Source organism: Panthera leo, chromosome C1, assembly GCF_018350215.1.
Source record: "Panthera leo isolate Ple1 chromosome C1, P.leo_Ple1_pat1.1, whole genome shotgun sequence".
Lineage (NCBI taxonomy): Eukaryota > Metazoa > Chordata > Mammalia > Carnivora > Felidae > Panthera > Panthera leo.
In genome coordinates, this window is record NC_056686.1 from 219,932,189 (window position 1) to 219,950,297 (window position 18,109).

At 54.9% G+C, this 18,109-nt stretch overlaps 1 protein-coding gene across 3 annotated transcripts in view; it reads right to left on the minus strand.

Annotated features, from left to right (window-relative positions):
• Positions 1 to 1,171: 1,171 nt before the first annotated feature.
• The window catches only part of LOC122226895 (high density lipoprotein binding protein), a 71,915-nt gene continuing 54,977 nt past the window's right edge, over positions 1,172 to 18,109 (minus strand). For all 3 annotated transcript variants that reach the window (XM_042950825.1, XM_042950827.1, XM_042950826.1), the window contains exons 14-28: positions 17,919 to 18,032; positions 16,854 to 16,940; positions 16,554 to 16,685; positions 13,034 to 13,252; positions 10,065 to 10,286; positions 9,755 to 9,973; positions 8,806 to 8,944; positions 7,205 to 7,359; positions 6,265 to 6,369; positions 5,954 to 6,088; positions 4,857 to 5,000; positions 2,698 to 2,883; positions 2,094 to 2,210; positions 1,752 to 1,880; positions 1,172 to 1,636 (exon numbers count right to left, since the gene is read on the minus strand). In XM_042950825.1, coding sequence (XP_042806759.1) covers positions 1,550 to 1,636; positions 1,752 to 1,880; positions 2,094 to 2,210; positions 2,698 to 2,883; positions 4,857 to 5,000; positions 5,954 to 6,088; positions 6,265 to 6,369; positions 7,205 to 7,359; positions 8,806 to 8,944; positions 9,755 to 9,973; positions 10,065 to 10,286; positions 13,034 to 13,252; positions 16,554 to 16,685; positions 16,854 to 16,940; positions 17,919 to 18,032 — 2,190 coding nt within the window. In that variant the 3' untranslated portion in view covers positions 1,172 to 1,549. The remainder of the gene's footprint in view (positions 1,637 to 1,751; positions 1,881 to 2,093; positions 2,211 to 2,697; positions 2,884 to 4,856; positions 5,001 to 5,953; positions 6,089 to 6,264; positions 6,370 to 7,204; positions 7,360 to 8,805; positions 8,945 to 9,754; positions 9,974 to 10,064; positions 10,287 to 13,033; positions 13,253 to 16,553; positions 16,686 to 16,853; positions 16,941 to 17,918; positions 18,033 to 18,109) is intronic.

Below are 18,109 nucleotides of genomic sequence, written 5' to 3' on the forward strand. Positions count from 1 at the left end.
AGGGGCAGCCGAAGGTACACTTGGGTCGAGCAATTCTCAGTCTACTTAGAATTTCAGAGTCTGGAGATCACCGGGCTTGAGTTACTGAGTGGAGAGTGAAGGACGGGGGTGCAGGGGCGGCGCAGGGTGTGCGCCAGACACGAGCTGGCCCCCAGGAACTCCAGTATCCCAGGTGGGGTAACCCGACAGGGCCCCATCACCTCCGTGCGGGCAGAGGCAGAGATGGGGAGGCCAGGGGGCCGACACAAAGGGCCGTCCTCGTTCCCTCACAATGCGACACACGGGCGCCTCTGTACCGCCCGGGGCCACCTCTCCTCTCCAGAGCTGACCTTCAACAGTCCGCTGGGGGGCAGGGCACGTTGTGGTCAGGCCAAGGCCCGTGGTCCGACACCCACAGTCACCCAGCACACACCTGAGAAAGAGCGGACCCTCCCTCACCAGCACCGGGTCCTCCGGTCCAGGCCAAGTGACCACCTCTCTCTGCCCCAGGACCACGATGCCTGCCTCTCTGAGACAGCTCCCGGGGGCTCACACGCAGCATCCGAGGGTGCGTCAGAGGACAGCCTGGCTGAGCCCCAGCACCGGCTTCCCGCCCCCAGGGCTACAGCAGACACGCCACCACCAGAAACATCTACGCCGAGAGGCTGAGCGCCAGGGTGGCACCACCCTAAGCACGAGAGCAGCCACACTGGCTCTGAGGTAGAAAGGAGGACGCTGGACACCTGGCCTGGGGCGAGGGGGCCACAGAGGAGCGGCTAGTCTCTACTGCTACTCTGCGGGCCGCCCCTCTCCCTGTCCCCACGTCTCTCAGGCCACACCAGGCCACCACGACAGCCACGGCTGGCCCAGACGGAGACATGCGGCCCTGCCTTTGGGGTTTGCTCACCACGCTTGGGGGCGGAGACACTTGGGTGCTTTCGGACCCCAACATATGCGAGGCCAAGACAGCCCAAGCACCCAGTCACCCTGCTGCCTCTCTGGTCCCCTCTGGCTCCACCACGGCTCTCCTTTGGGCCCAGGCACTCCCAGTGTGCAAACTGGGTCTCCCTCACCACCCTGTGGTCTGGGCCAAGTGGGCTTTTGGCAGCTGGAAGGTGGACTGCATTCTGTAAAGAGGGTCTGGATGGCAGGCAAAGGGAGGAAAGGAGGTGGGAAAGGAAGAGGGCAAACATTTTGGCTTTTATAAAGTCAAGGAAATTTATTTCCTGAGGTCATGACACAGGAAGTAGACTCCGCCACAGCTGTGGAGCTCTCCTAGCGGAGGCCAGAGCCTTACGGACATGCTGGATGAGCCAGGACGCTTACGGGGAAATGTCCAATTACCTCGGTTAGTGTTCACGACAGTGGAGAGCCGTCCCAGAGCGAAGGTGTCAGGGAGCAGATCCTGAGCGCACGCGGGGTGCTGGCGCGCCTGGCTTCACTGCGAGACCTCGGGGAGGGGGAAGCGTCAACAATTTATGGAGGCTCCAGCCGCCGGGTCAGATTGAGACAAACCATGTGTTGGTGGGGTTTGGGTCAGCAGGCTGGAGAGATTTCTGCTTTTCGATCATTATCGCTTGGGGCCCCATGGCAGGGTCTTGGGGGCCACCTGAGCCCCAAAACTGGGAAATTCTTCAGAGCTGCTCATGTCAGGAGCCTGTAGGGGGGAGAGGGCACAGCCTCAATAAGAGGTCCCGTGTGAGCCGCTTCCCAGCGAGAGGCGAGTGCCGGGGGCGCCCCCACCTCCAACGGCGGGCCTAACAGTGTCTGACCTTCTCGCTGCTGCTGGCGGTCCAGGGAGCGTCCCGCACCACAAAGCCCTTGGATGGCGCCTTGGACTCCTCGTGGGCTGGCGGCTTCATGTACACCTGCAACGCCTCGCTGTCGACCACGTCAGCCAGCTGTGGGCACAGGTGGGGGCGTCAGTCTGCAGCAGGCACACACGACGACCACGCTTGCCTGGTCTCAAGTGTTCAGGGCTCGCTTAGGGGGACACCCTGCAACTGGCGTGCCTCTGGGAGCGGACGCACATACATGGCCTTGCTGCTGCCCCAGGCCGGTTAGTGGCAGGCAGGGTGCCCCAGGCACAGGCCTGCTGCCCACCCATGACTCACGTATTCCTCCTCTAGGTTGAGAATGTGGTCGATGGCCTCCTCCACGTTCTCTGGGAGCCCCGTCACAGTGACGCAGTTGGGATCTGGGGCCCCACTCTGCGGGAAACGAATGTCCACCTGGAAAGACAGCACATGCGGCCGCTGAGGCGTCTGAGGACACTCCATCTGGAGTCTCTGGACCAAAGGGTCATGGTCATGTGTGGCTGAGAATGGTGGACCTCTAGGGAAGTTTTCCCAAATTAACCTTGTGTTCAGGAGCCAAGGTCCTGTATGTCAGAGCTAACACATCACGACAGTGCAGGACCCTGCCGCACGGAGGGAATGCCGTCTCCTCCAGGCCAGTGTGGGACGCTCACCGACGGTGTCGCGTATACGCAGCTGGGACCTCCACATGACCTCACCAACTCAGGGACGGGCACCAGAGCCTCAGAAGTCTCCCGTTCCAGACCCCAAGGGCGGTCAGCAGCCGAGGCAGGAGACCTGTGGTCCCAGGCACTCACTCCCGCGACAGCGTGGGAGCACCCACCCCGCTGCACCCACCCCGCTGCACCCACCATGCTTCCAGGACTACACGGCACCCTTCGTGGTGGCGCTGGGGACCCACCTTGAATTCATCCATTATTTTGCGGATGGCTTTTCCACGGGCACCGATGATGCGGGCGTGAACACGGTGGTCCAGCGGGACGTCCTCAGAAACCATCTGTTCAAGCTCACCCACGATTTTCAATATAGCGTCCCGGGCGGCTTCTGTATTCTTTTCATACCCTGTGATGGTTATTTGGTCCTGGGGCTAAGAAAGGAGAGCGCAGTCAGAAGAGGGGATGCCCCTAGAGACCCCAGGCTGGGAGCATCAAGCCAGCAGACGCAGCTCCACGAGGCGGCAAGAGGCAGTGCTGGCGGAGTGAGGCAGACCTCAGCTTGAGGGGAAACACTGACCCACTCAGGAGAGAAAGAAGATGGGAAGACCGCCAGAAGCTGATTTAAAACAGGTCAACGATGCCCATTAGCTCCTGCGCCCCCGCCTCCCCCCAGACGTGTACGGGAAAAGAAAGGACACGTGGCCACAGAGATGGCTGCAGGTGAGGAGGGTGCTGCGTCAGAGACCACACAGGGCACAGGGAAGGTCACCTCGGGCCCTGCATCTGGAGGCGTCTCGCTGGAGACAGACCCGCCTGGAGAGAAGGGGCGGGACGCTGCGGCCGCACTGCACAGCCCCAGCATGCCCCTGCGCAGGACTTCCCTCACAGCACACGTGGACGGGTGACAGCACCACGCATGCACAGTGCGAGCAGAGCCAACACAGGACTCAAAGCGAAACGACGACAAAAAAGAAGAAAAAAATCACACACGTAAGCTATATTCTTTAAGACAAAGGAAAAGTTACACCCACGAAAGAACGGAACAACAGAAAAGGACCAGAGAACAAAAACACCTGGAAACAAAAGAGCGGACACTTCGAGATCCGCCCAGAAGAGAGGCCAGAATGAGCCAGGCGGAGGCAGAGCAGCAGCAGGCCCCACGGTGGCAGTGGAGGGGTGGGGGGCAGCGGGCTGTGCCTAGAACCTGCCTGGCGGAGTCCAGGACCCACCAGCAGCCGCGAGCGCTATGCCAAATGCAGACACAGAACAGACTGCAAACGGAAGCATAATTCTCACAGGAAAATGCTGCGTATCAAAATCACATGGCCACCCAATCCTACTTGGCTCTGAAACACTAGCGAGTGGTTTGAACCCTAAACAATGACTAAAAAAGTCACGTTTCCTTGGGAAAATTAAAGAAAATAGAAGGTAGTGAAGGTGCAGAGTTTAAAGGAGCTCAATTCTCAGGATTAAACATCAAAAATTAAAGTTAAAGGGACGCCTGGCTGGCTCAGTCAGAATAGCAGGCAACTCTTGACCTCAGGGTCATGAGTTCAAGCCCCACGTTGGGCATAGAACTCACTGAAACAGAACAAAAATCACAAATTAGCGTTAAGAAAGATCAGGAGCATAAACATGTTTGTTAGAAACGCAGCGGGAACAGAAGGATGCACCCAGGGAAGGCCAGGACCAGGCAGGAGGCGCAGAGGAGAGGTGGGGGCTCCAGAGGGGGCCCTGCAGGCCTGCCTGCCTTTCTGAACTCAGGTTAAGTGTGTGGTTTATAGACTCGGGCTGAGCAGAGGAGGAAGGTGCAGAAACAGGCAGTCTGCCACAGCACGGGAACACGGGGCTGAAAAGGCCAGAGTCTGCAGAGGCATGTTGGGATTTGCTGACCAGAAGGTTCTAGAGAACCATTTCTGGGTGCCTGGCTGTGTACCATGGCCAGAGATGCAGGCAGAGACCAAGGCTCCCACAGTGCGCAGTGCTATGCTGGAAGGGGGCCCTGATGGGAGCGGAGAGGAAGACGGGCTGGGGTGTGATAGGCAGGGGGAGGGTACCCTCTGAAGGACCGCACCTGTGGGTACAGATGCGAAGAAGGACTCAGCCGGAGCCAAAGCATGCCTACCACGAACAACCAGGCGGGCACGGGAGAATTGTTGCGCACTCACGCGGCAGCCAAGCACAGGGAGACCTCGCCCAGCTGGCACAGACCGAGATGGGGCCCCGAAGCCCAAGGCAAACTCAGACCCTCAGAGACCTGCCCCTCTGCGCTCCACCCTCCCCGCCCACCTGGGCAGGCCCTACGCTTGCCCGCTCACGGCTCCCAGGTCAGGGTGAGGGTACGAGAGTCCACCCGCCCCAAAGCGTTCCAGCCACAGAGTCTGACCCAAGCCGGCATTCTTACCTGGTTCCCGTCATCCTTATCGGGAAACTGGATGTTCACGTCATGTTCCAAGCGGATCTGAGTAATCACTGCCCCTTTCCTCCCAATAATTTTGGGATGGTATTTGGGGTCCACAGTGACGCTCAGCTTAAAGCTCCTTAAAGCCTGCAGGTGAGACAAGGGTGGAGTTCAGGCTTGACCTTCACCATGTGCAGCCACATGTCAACCCCACTCTGTCCTCGACCCCAAAGATCTCCTCAGTGACAAAAGCAAGATACGCTTTCCCGTTAGCCTCTGTGCACTGCCAGCTGGAGGGCTGACCCGGAACGAGCGTGTACACCCCTCACAAGAGGATCGTTCGGGCGCTGACAAGACTGGCTTCGTGCGTGGTGGGCTCTGAGCTGGCTCTCCAGTGAATTTCATGGGGACGTGATGAGGAAGCCTAAACACGTCCTGGGGTCTTTAAAGCCTGGGGTATGAGAGCAGGCCAGAAGGAAGAGGGGGCAGGAGAGTGCTGAAGGACGGCCGGCCTGGGACATCTACGGCCAGAGGCTAGACCACAGGAACCAGGCTCCAGAGGTCTGCGGACCCTTCGCATCGAGACTCCACAAGTCCTCCTCCTCACGGGAAGCCCGTTCCCTACAGAATCTCTAGCAGGGCTTCAGAGCCTGTAACACCCAGCCTTGCCGTGTGCTTAGGAAGCCCTTCGAATGCCAGCTCTCCAAAGCAGGGAGATGGGTCCCTAAACCTACTCAAAGCAGGGCAGCTCCGGAGAGAAGGTCCGCATGGGCATGCTGACACCCACCCTGGACCACACCACTCACATTCGGGGTTCTTTTCTAGCAATAGCTCCCAGGCCTCTCCAACCTTACCTTACCTATCGGGCTGGAGACACCACACGTGGCAGGGTTACTTTGAAAAAAAAAGTGCTGATTAATGGGAAATCTAACTCTGCCCCTGTTACATTGAAGAGAAAAGTGCCACGCTCATAACGCTGTGTCTGATGGAAGGCTCCCCGGGTGGCCAGGTCCCCCTGCAGCCATGTGGCTGAACCGCCTGCAGTGTGGCCGGGGACCGTGGCTCTGGAGGACACCCCTGCGGGCCCGGCGGACACCCACTCGGTCCTCCTGCTCAGCCTGCAGCTCCTTCACTCGCTCCAGCAGCCCAGCCTTGGCCCGGTCCAGATTCGCAGCGAGGCCAGTGATGGCGATGACGTCAGACTGTAGTTCTGGTGCCGGCACGTGGATGTTCACCTGCAGGGGACACAGATCTGATAAAGGCGGGGGTCCCGCACAAGAACTGGGGACGGGGCACTGCTACGGGGCACGACCAGGATGAGGCGCACTGCCGAGGGGCTGAGCCGCCAGGGGCCCGTGGGAGGGCTCGCTCCCAACACTGGCTCCTGGGGAAAGACTGCAAATCCCAGTACCTCAAACTCATCCATCATCTTCCGGATCCCGCTCCCCTTCTGCCCGATGATGTACCGGTGAAGGTCAAAGGGCACCTCCACTTCGATGGTGACGGGAACCAGTGCCTGCAGAGAAGACAGGGTCGGGCCTGAGAGCAGCTGGCAGGGAGCCAGTGACCCTGTGAGAATTACAGGGCGCTTCCTGGAGCCTTCTAGGATGTTCTGCCTCAACTGAGAACTTCACCCAGACTTTTAACTCAACAGAAAACACAGGAAGAGAATCCAGAATCCAGTTTTAAGGTTAACGCCACCAGAGCAAACTTTCTGGCCCTCACCCCAAGCCTATGCCCTTAACCGTGGCAAACCTCTTACAGAAACAAAACAAATCGAGGAAAAACAGAGCAACTGGAGAGAGACCGGTGGGGCTCAGGGACGGAAGCTGGCCTCACTGACATCAGGAACAGACTGTAGCCAAGCCTGTGTGGGTTGCTGGGTTAACAGCGGGGACACAGGCTCCCCTGCTCTCTCTCTACGCTAGCCCCTGACCACCTCTCCACAACCCCTTCACTTCCACATTCCACTGTTTTTAAGCACCACCTGACACGTGACCTGTTTCTGCTTCTTGTCTGTCCACTCCACGTAAGCACTAATCTGCACACCGTGGAACACAGCACTTAGAGCAGCGCCCAACAGGGAGGTGGCTCTCAGGTAGATGCCCCCCACACAAAAGACTCCTCCTCACAGACCTGAGATGGCAGCGGTTATCACTAGGCCACAGAGGCTACAGATCACGTTGACCCTGCTGTCACTGAAACCTGCCGGTTCCACATACTTGCCCAGCCCCCAGTGCCGGGCTCTGTGCCCGGGTCCGGTCTAGCACAGCCCGCGGTGCAAGCCAAGGTGCTTGGGGCAGCCCCACCGGGACGAGGTCCAGTCACACACTGCATGAGGGCACACCCACCTCGAGGGCTTCCTTGGCGGCCTCGCACTTTTCCTTCCGGCCAGAGATGATGATGATGTCACATCTCCTTGGGGAGCCAGGGTCGGTGTCTTTGGTGTCCCTCCCGTCTCCAGCATCGTCACCGTTCTCCTGGACTTGCGGCTCCACGCTGTGAACTGGGGAGAAGGGCAGGGCAGCTCAGAGTCCTGGCGGGAGAGGCAGGGCAGACCGGCGCCAGCCTGGCTCGCAGCCCGGCCTGGGTGGCAACAAAGGCCCCACAGTGAGGCCGGGAGTGGAGCGCTCTTCCTTGGGGGCTGGAACGTGATGCCCGGTGAGCCCAAAGGGTACGGAGCCTAGAAACTGAGCCACGATGCTGGGACACGGCAGCGAGAGGCACGAGGGAAGCCTCCAGCGGCCTCGTATGTCAGGAGGCAGGCAAGCCTCAAGAGTGAAGGGACACGAACACAGGAGTGGGCTGGCGGGGGACAAGTGTGGACCCAACACAAAAGCAAGGTTCACAGAGCGGGATGGAACCCAGGAGTCTGTACGACATGAACAAGAGCGAGCGAGTGAGCATCAGGCAGGGCAGTGCCGCACAGACCAGGGTAAGAGGTGGACGCTGCAGAACTGCCGGCACCGGAAAGATGTGACCATGACCACGAATTCGGCACCAGTACACGGAGCGCCAGCTCCGCGGATTCTGGGGGATGGGCCACAGTTGTCTCTAGTGACGTTAAGAAAACATCCTTATTCTCAGGAAGTAGCCACTACAGATAAGGGACGAGTCTGAAAATTACACTCCAGCGTCTCAGAAACAACTGTGTGTGTGCATAGAAGAGGAGGTGCAGAACAAAAGAGACCGAATTTCGATAATGAACATATAAAATATGTCTTTATCAGGTACGATGTTCCTTCAAATATACTCCAAACAGCCCATGTTCTAAGGAAACAAGAGCTTCAATGGCCACGAGAAGCTCCAGAGAGGACAGAGACGAGCGGGGAGGACCCAGGAGGCTGCAGGGTCGGTCATCGACCAGACGAGACCAGAGATGGCACAGTGGGCTGCAACCTAGCTGGGAGCCTGGCGTGACCAAGTGAGGTCTGAGACACAGGCAGGACGCTGCTCTCACTGACCCCACGAGCCAGTCACCTCCTGGCTGCCTAACCACCCTGCCCTGCTCCCGGGACACAGGCAGGACCAAGTGACAAGCAGGACACGGAGCTGGGGGAGGGGTGTCACAGAAGGGCAGCCAGTGGCCGCCTTTACTGGAGTCGCCTGCCTCACAAGGGACAAGACCCGCCAGGTAGGGGTGCTTGGGGGAGAGGCAGCTGCAGTGGACAGAGTGGGAGCAGCCCCGTCACACACATCACTTGGGAATCTGTAAGTAGCCTCAGAACTAAACCGCTGCATCAGAGGCCGCAGCTGCTTTGCCGTCCTTGGCCCTGTCACCCTGCCCGAAGGCCACCTGGTCACCCTGGGACCCGGGTGTTCCAGCAGCACGCCAGCACTGACGCACGAGGCAGCACACGTGATGGCCACCTGACGCCCACCCTCCGTAGGTGAGGTCCATTCACACACCCCCGGCTCCCCACTCAGCACAGAGCTCACCGCTGAGACCCACCTGGGTTCTCCTCTCTGTCTGGGAATTTAATCTGAACGTTATAGTCCCGAGTAATCTGCTGGATTCTAGAACCTTTGGGGCCCATGACAGATCGATGGAACTTCTGGGGTATGGCACATTCTATGGTCACCTGGGCTTCCTGGGGGGGGGTGGGCAGGGGGACACAGCAAGAAAGAAAAAAATAAAGGCAAAGGTTAACTGCTTAGGCTCGACGCATATTTTCACCAGCTTCCGCTCAATCCTCTACAGAGACCCCCAAAAGCACAGATGCACGCCCCCCCCCACCCCTTTTCCAAGTGGTCAAAGTACAACAGGGTGGACAGAGGGAGGGTGGGGGCAGGACTGACAGGGAGGCCTCTTTCTGAGACATCTCCCAGTGACTAAGTACTGATGACCTGTCTGTACAAAACGGCACCAGCACTCACTGCTGCCCAGAGCATGTGTGACCATCTCCTGTCTCCATGCACAGAGCCCCCGCCCCAAGCACAAAGCACGCGGCACTGTTAGCCACTGTCCCTGTAGGGTGACTGCACTAACCGGGTGACTGCGCTAGCCAGGTGACATTCAGATGCTGTGGCTGTGACTCTGTGAGGAGGCATCGGGCTTAATGGTCAGGACAGTACTTCCAAGGCCCCAGCAGGGGAGGGCTGGGAGGAGCCCTGGAGGGGGGGTGAGGCTCTCTAAGGGCTGGTTTAGAAAACCCCACAAGTTTCCATGTGGATTCGCTGACACGCCCTCCCCTGCCATCTCTTTTCTTCCCGTTGGGAAGGAGAGGCAGAGAGAAGGAAGCCGGTTCCTCATACAGATTTCATTTCATAACGTGTTTTTAAAAGCTGCTGCTCAAGGGCAGTGTCCTGCCAAGAGTAAAGCCAGAGAGGCTGAGAGTCCAAGACTGAGAACCAAAGAGCCCCAGCCTGACTGGAGCCCTGCCACCCTCCCAGGCACCTACCAGGTCCTCGATGATCTCCTGAATGCGCTTCTTGGCGGCCTCCACACAGTCCTTGGCGCCCTTGAGGGTGACCTTATCACTCTGCGTGCCAGAACGCGGGAAGCTAACCATCACCCCACCATACTCTTCAGCAATCTCCCGCAAGACCTGGCCTCGTCGGATGACAAAGTGGCGGTGGTGCTTGGGGTCCACCAGCATGCAGTCCTCCACCACGTTATCCTGCAGCATTGGAGGAAAGGAAAGGGAGAGGACTCGTGTCAACCACACCGACAGGATGGACAACCAAGGGGGAGCTCCCACCGGGCCTTACCAGGTTCTGAATAAGGGCCTCCAGCTCCTTCTGTGCCTCCCTGACAGCATCCTCCTTCCCAATGATGGTGATCAGGTCCTGATCCTTGTCCTCAGCCGTTGGGAATATGATACGGGCTCCAGTGTTGTCACGCACCTTGCGTATTTTGCCACCCCCTTTGCCAATGAGGAACTTGTGGTATTCCGGCTTGGCGCGGATGTCAACAGTGAAACTCTTGGTTTGCTGTGGAAACCAACCGCAGATACATTGGTCTGATGCTACTCGCCTGGTCCCCTGGGCAAGTGAGAAAGAGGGCCTAGAGAACAACAGTGTGGGGCTAATCGAGCCTCACGGAAACTAATGGATGGACCCCCAGACGGGAAGTACTTACATGCCATCTACCATGACCACAGACACTCAGATAGCCGAGAGCATGTGGATTGAGAGCCCCAGTCCTGCTGCTTCCCCAAACTGACCGCACCCCCGCCAGTGCTCTCCATCTACAGAGGGGACTTGGTGAGTGTGGCCTCGGGGTGCTAGGCAAGTAGGAGGCAACTGCACAGCAAGTAAGCCCACAGCACTCTCGGTCCTCCCAAGTCGAGCAGAATGCTCCCTGTCTAGGCTTTTACCTGCTCTCGCCACAGGGGAGCCCTTCCCAACAGGAAGGCCCCATCTCAATCTCGGAGAGACCGAAGCCAACCAAGGCCCTAGTCTGACACCACGAAGCCAGGGCTCAGCAAAAGCCCCGACACGACGACCTTGTTGAGGATTCATCTGGAGCACACACTCTGCCTGGCTGACTCAGACCCATACAATGCTTCCCCCTTCTTTTTTTTTTTTTTAAATTTTTTTTTTTTTTAACGTTTATTTATTTTTGAGACAGAGAGAGACAGAGTATGAACGGGGGAGGGTCAGAGAGAGAGGGAGACACAGACTCTGAAACAGGCTCCAGGCTCTGAGCAGTCAGCACAGAGCCCGACGCGGGGCTCGAACTCACGGACGGCGAGATCGTGACCTGAGCCGAAGTCGGACACTTAACCGACTGAGCCACCCAGGCGCCCCATTGCTTCCCCCTTCTTCCTTGTATCCTGAAACCTGGCTCACAGGCATGAAGAAACACAAGAGGGGGGGAAAAAAAAGAGGGTCTACCAGCATGCTAAACAGAGTAATAAACAAGTGAATTTTGTTATCTTTTAAATGCTGGTTTCACAAAACACCCCTGAGAAAATCTTCTATTCTTCAGACAACGACATTGGCAAATAGCACCATTATTAAAAAACCTATGAGCAGGGGTGCCTGGGTGGCTCCGTCAGTTAAGCATCCAACTCACTGTTCGTGAGTTCAAGCCCCATGTCGTGCTCTGTGCAGACGGCTCAGCTCCTGGAACCTGCTTCAGATTCTGGGCCTCCCCCTCTCTGCCCCTCCTACCTCCACCTGCACTCTGTCTCTCTCTCAAAAATAAACCAACATTCAAAAAAAAAAAAAAAAAAAAAGCTAATGAGCAAGGTGACCCCAGCTTAGCAACATGATAAAAGATGACATACTTAAACCAGTGGGGTCACCCAAAAACACAAGGTCAGTTAAACATTAAAACAAACAAAAAACCACCACTAGGGGCACCTGGGTGGCTCAGTGGGTTAAGCATTGACTCTTGATTTTGGCTACAGTAGTGACCTCACACAGTTCATGAGCTCAAGCCCTGTGTGAGGCTTTCCACTGACAGTACAAAGCCTGCGTGGGATTCTCTCTCCCTCTCTCACTGTTTCCTCTCTCCGCAAATAAATAAACATTAAAAAGAAAAAAAAAAAAGGAAAAAGCTAACCAAAAAAATCTAATACATATGCTTAAAAAATGAAAAACCATGCTACCATGTCAACAGATGCAGAAAAATCTTCCTACAAAACCCAACACCTGTTCCCGCAACAACTCTGAGCAAATCGGTAACAGACGAGAACTTCCTCAACCTGATAAAGAGCAACTTTGGAAGACAGTGTAACTCCCACTTCATGGTGAAGGACTGAGCACTTTCCCCAAAGGCTGCCAACAAGGCAAGGCTGTCTGCCCTCCCCACTGCTACGCAACGCCATACTGGAGGCCCGCGTGGCGCATAGGACAAGACCTACGGGCGTACAGATCAGAAAGAAACCCAACTGTCTACGCAAAGACAACATGTTCTACACATAAAACTCACAAAAAAAGCTACTAATACTAGTAACTGAACTTTAAAGCAGATGCACAAAACAAAGCCAATACAAAAAAAAAACATATTTCAATACATGACCCTAGCTGGAATCTGACGCTGATTTATTTAATTAACAAAATGCTACAAAGCAAAATAGTGAGGAGATGAATTGAACAAAACACGAAGGAGAACCCCATGCTGAACGTAAGAAAACACCAATTAAAAATCAAAGACTTAACACAGACTGGAAGACTGAATTCCCGGGAGGTCAGTTCTCCCCAATTTGGTCTACAGATTTAACACAGTCTCGGTCAAAATCTAAGCAGGATTTTCCCCTAGAAATTGGTAAGCAGTTTCCAAATGCAGAATGGCAAAGATCTAGAACAGCTAACGTGGTTCTACAAAAGCACAAAGCTAAAGGTGTGTCACTGGGACACCCAGAGTCCAGCAACAGACCCACGCGTGGGTTTTGACAAAGGGGCAAAGGTGATTCAATGCAGAGTTTAAGGTGATGGCCAAAACATTTTCACTGCAGTGGTGGTCATGTCAGTGTGTGTATGCTCGTCAAAACTCAGAAAAGTGGATTTTATAGTCTATGAATCCTACTTAAAAAAGCCAATACGCCAAACCGCAACTTTTCTACATCGTACAGGTAGGCGTTCGACCTGCCAAGGCCCTTTGTTCAGCAATGGCAAAACCAGAGACATAAAGGTGTAACGGAGCAGTTTTCTGACCTGCCACAAAAACAGGGCAAGGATTTCTAGCAAGGGACAGACACGGCACCATCACTCCTGGGCGTGGGGCTCACCTTCTCCTCTGCCAGGTGCAGGAGCTGCTTCTTGGCCTTCTCCACATCGGAGGCGGGGCCCCTGATGACAACTGTGTCACTCCCCGAGCCCTCCACAGGGAAGTGGATGTGCACCCCGCCGCACTCCTCCATGATGGAGCGGATCAGGCGGCCCTTCGTGCCGATGAGGGAGTTGTGCAGCCTGGCGGGGATGGAGACCTCCACTTCGGCAATGTTGGCCTGGAATCACACACAGTCCGTGAGGTGTGGGACACAGGACGGCACGCCCGCCGCCCAGGGACCCGGAGCCTGTGTGCATGAGTGGGTACACGAATATGGGTGTGGGATGGGGCGGGGGCAGTGGCTCACACAACGTGGAAGGGAAGCCTCCGGGTTACACGGTCAAAACAGTGCTTTCCTCCTTTGCTTCTCTTGGTGCCCAAGCAGAGATACACCGATATGCCCGCGGGTCAGCACCTATCCTGCCTCTAGTCAAGGTGACACAAGGACCAGGTTTACCTCCCACAAGGACACAATGGTGTTCAAGACACTGGAGACAGGGAGGAAGGAAGGTGAGCCTGCTGACTGCCCCCTGGCCAAGTCCCGGCGTCCAGGACACAGGGCCGACAGGTCAGAGCCTGAGGGGAGGGGGCAGCGTGGAGGCAGAAGCCCCCGTGAACCGGACATTGCTCCCATACTGACGTGCGGAGGGAAATGGCCGAGGCTTGGGAAAGAGCCCCGGATCACTAGAGGGAGCAAACCACAGCACACAGCACTGTCCACGTGCCAGGACGTGGGCACAGGAAAGCCTCACTTCAGTAGTGGGAAGTAATGCCCCAGACTAGGCACTGCTGTGACGCCACCTCGTGTGTCTCAAGAGCAAGTCCACAAAGGAGCAAAGTATTTCAAAGTACCTTAACGAAGCTGAAAGACACTTACAGGAATGCAAAACTATCCAGCATCCACCAAAGGAAACCTCCTAACTTCTGGCATCCAATGAAAAAATAGCAGATAAGCAAAGAAACAGGAGAAAACTACCTCACTGAGAAAAGCACAGAAAACAGCCCAGAAATGACACAGACACTAGAACCAGTGGGTTGAGGGGCGCCCAGGTGGTTCCGTTGAGCATCCCGCTGTGGCTTTCAGCTCAGGTCGTGACTTCACGGTCCTGATATCGAGCCCCACATTGGGCTCCACGCTGGGCGGTGGAGCCTGCCTGGGATTCTCGCTCTCTCCCTCTGCATCCACACCTCAGATAAAAAAAACCATAAAAAAAAGAAGAACCGGAGGAGACCGATAACACTACAACAGGCATTTTCACGACCCTGCATGTGGTCAAAAAGGCAAAGAAAGACTGAAGGTGTCAATGTAAAACCTCCAATATTCCAAATGAACCCCTACAGGTGAAAACGTCCAAAATGACAAATACACTAGCTGGGATACAGACAGATTACACACTGCAGAAAATTAACAAATTTAAAGAAACTAATGGAGGAAAAAACACCACTTCACCTTTCCACTCAAATAAAAAGCGTACGAATGAACCACAGGACAATCTGGCTGCCTATCACCAGGTAACTGGAGTCCCTGAAGGGGAGGACAGAAAAAAAATATTCAGAAATAGTGACCCCAATTTTTCCAAATTTGATGACAATGCTAAACTCACGTATCCAAGAAAGCTCAATGAACTCCAAGACACGCGAGGAAAAGGACCCCCAGACATGTCGTATGTCGCTCAAAGCCTACGAGACACTCCTAAAAACAAGAGCCAAAGAACGTGCGTGGAGAAGCAAAGTAAAGGAGGACCTCAGACGTGTCCTCACAGACACTGTGGGAGGTGCCAAAACAGAGTCAGGTGCAGAAAGAAAACCTCCAAGCCAAGGTTGCAGAGCCCCCGGATGCCCACCCTGCCACTGGGGCAGCCTCCTGGGAAGACGGGCTGGCACTTTCTTACAAAACTAAATACGTTCTTGCCACATGACCCACGTTAATACTAAGGGAAAGAAGCCAATGTGCAAACAAGAAGGTGCCGCGGGGCCGCAACGCAGACCAGGGAGGCCGGGCAGTAGCGCTGGGACGCGGGATTCTCAGCACCTCCAGCGACACTGCCATAGCACGAAGGGACCCGGAGGAAGGAAGCGCACGTGGAACGTGTGCCCGGACAACTCTGAAACAACCACTAAAGTAAAAGCTAGAATATCCAGTAAGCCATAAAGGGAGATCAAAGGAAAAACAAAGTTCTATTAAATCCAAAAGCAGGCAGAAAAAGAGGACAAAGACGGGACACACAGAGAACAAGTTCAAGGCGGTGGACTGAAACGGAACCGCACAGAACAATCACATCAGGGGTGACTAGGGGCTGTGGAGGGCCAAAGGAACTTGTTTATGGGGACAGTTTGTTTGGGAAGATGGAAAGTTCTGGAGACACATGGTGGTCATGGCTGCACAGCAAGTGTGAATGCACTTACTGTCCTGGGGCTGTACACTAAGATGGCAAATCTTGTTTACATGAATTTTAACAGAATTTTAAAATTAAAAAAATTCACATTTCCTCACACTTACTAAAAATATGGATTAAAACATGGATTAAAACAGGGTATCTACAATTACTAATGTAATTAGATACAATTAAAAGGCAGAGATGGTCAAATTGAGTAGAAAAAAAAGCAAACTGCCTAAGAGAAACCTACTTTAACGAGAAAAAGTAGATTTCAGAGCAAAGACTACTACCAGGGTAAAGGAAGATGATTCTAGAATGACACGAATTACAGGCATCAGGAATGCAAAAGAGACCACCACAGTGAAAACACACTATGGGAATACTATGAAAAATTCTACGCTAAAAAATTTGACGACTTATTAGATAAAAAAAACCCCTTCAAAGAAAAACTACAGGTCTCAGACCAAAAGGAAAATCATCAGTGCATACAATGACAGTATTGCACGGCCATTAAACAAAACAAGGTGCTGACACACAGAGCGACACGGATGCTCGAGGTGAAAGCAGCTGCAGATGGGGGAGCAGACGCCAGGATTTCTTTTAGACGAAGATGCAGGAAACCCACTCTAATCCCCTGTGGCCGAAAGCAGATCAAGGGGATGGCTAGGCAGAGTAGGGGGCGGGGGCTGGCACGAAAGAGGGAGGGACTGAAAAGGAGCAGGAGGACATTTCTGGGGTGCCGGACACGCTCGGCATCCTGACTACGGAAAGGATTCCATGGATGTACACGTGTCCTAACTCACCAAAGCGCACGCTTTAAACATGCAGTTTTTTACACATTAACTTTTCAGAAATTGAAAAAAATTATTGTAATGCCTTCACGACGTGATTTCCAAGCACTCAAGTCCAGTGCTACTGCTCAGACCAGCGGGGCACACCGCCACAGCCAGGCGGCAGGTGGCTGCTCGGAGGCCAGCACTGCTGCGGGGAGGGCCGGCCTGCCTGACCCGCGTGCCTGAACAGCAGGCTAGCGCCGTGGGGGCTGCTGAGACATGACCACAGGGAGCCTGGCTAGCGTCCTGTCTCAAAACACCCCATTACCAGGTCTTTCTGGATGGACAGGATGCGGCTCCGGGCAGCCTCACAGTTGGCTCGCTTGCCTGTGATGATAATGGTCTCTGAATTGCTATTCTCTGCTGGAAGGTCGATCTTTGTGTTGCTTTCTTCTCGGATCTACAAGCAGATGGGACACCATGAAAAGCGGACGTCCCAGGTGAGACAGCTGCTGGAGCCCAGGGCTGGAAAGGAAGGCTCCCTCCTTCAAAGCTCAGCCGGAATGGCAGAGGGCTTTGGGGGTAGGCTGAGGAGAGCCAAGGTTCAGGGGACAAACTGGCTGGTCACCTTTTTAATGTTTGCGCCTCCTTTCCCAATGATGTTCTTGTGAAATTGTTTGAAGATCGGAACAGAAATTGAGTAACTATTTTCCACCTTAGAAACAAAAGGAGTGGCACAATTAGCCAGCATACTGGAGTGAGGTATCCCATCATCCATGAAAGAGTATGAAATGACAGGTCTCGTTATGGGAAAACACACACTTGGATCCTCCTGGTCTCCCGCTATCTGACCTCTGACCTTCAGAGGCTTGTCACAAGAATGGGGGATAATTTACTCAGCAATTAGCTAACTGGGCAAGCCACAGTTAACTGATGCAAAGCCACCTTTATAAAAAGTGGCTCGCAATACAACCTGCCATCTGTTCGATGCAAGTTCCACAATCCAGAAGCAACGGAGTGTGCCAAGGGTCCTCAACCGACACTCTGGGTACGAGGGGGTTCTGGCCACCTCCAGGACCAGAGCTGGCCGAGGGCCAGTGGAGACCAGGACACCGGGCTGGGAGAAGTAAGCCCAGAGCACACCTCAAGGTGACACACAGACCCTGCCACTCTTGGGAACCCCACCACTCCAGGGCAGCGTGAATGTGCTCAGGGCTGGGAGAGCCCCCATCAGTGACTGAGGCAGCTGTCAGCTCGGTCCAAGCCCCATGAAGGACCACAGAAAGCATGAGCCCACCTGGAGTCCTCCCATCGGTAACGACCCTCGGCACTTTCCAAACTACCTGTTCCCATTCCAGCTCTCAAGAAGGTAACAAATCAGTAGCTGACTCCCCACACGATCTGCGCACATCCCGCTCCTTACCATTCGGCACACGTTATCTAGATACCCCAAGGCCCCTCCAGGACACAAGGAACCTGGCACCCCACCGTAATTCCACGCAACACTGAGGCCCTAACAATTTCTGCCAGTCTAAGCACACGGGGTTACCAGGGATGGCATCACTATGGAGACGGCAGACCAATCCAGGGCCCAAGTGCGCTCCCCAAGCAGAGGTACTGATGGGCCAAGTCCCCCAGGCCTCTCCACCACCAGCAACACTGTATCTCAACCAAGGAGGGAAACCCCCCCTACCAGGTCTGCCACCATCTTCTGCATGTATTTTGTGCATTTTTCCACCTCATTCTTGGGCCCTCTGAGTTGGACGATATCACTCTTTTGTGCTGGGTCTGGGAAGTTGATGATAACCTGGACAAATCACCACAAATCCAAGTTCAGTTATTGGTAATGACTGGATTCCACAACAGTGCCAATCAATCCCTCCT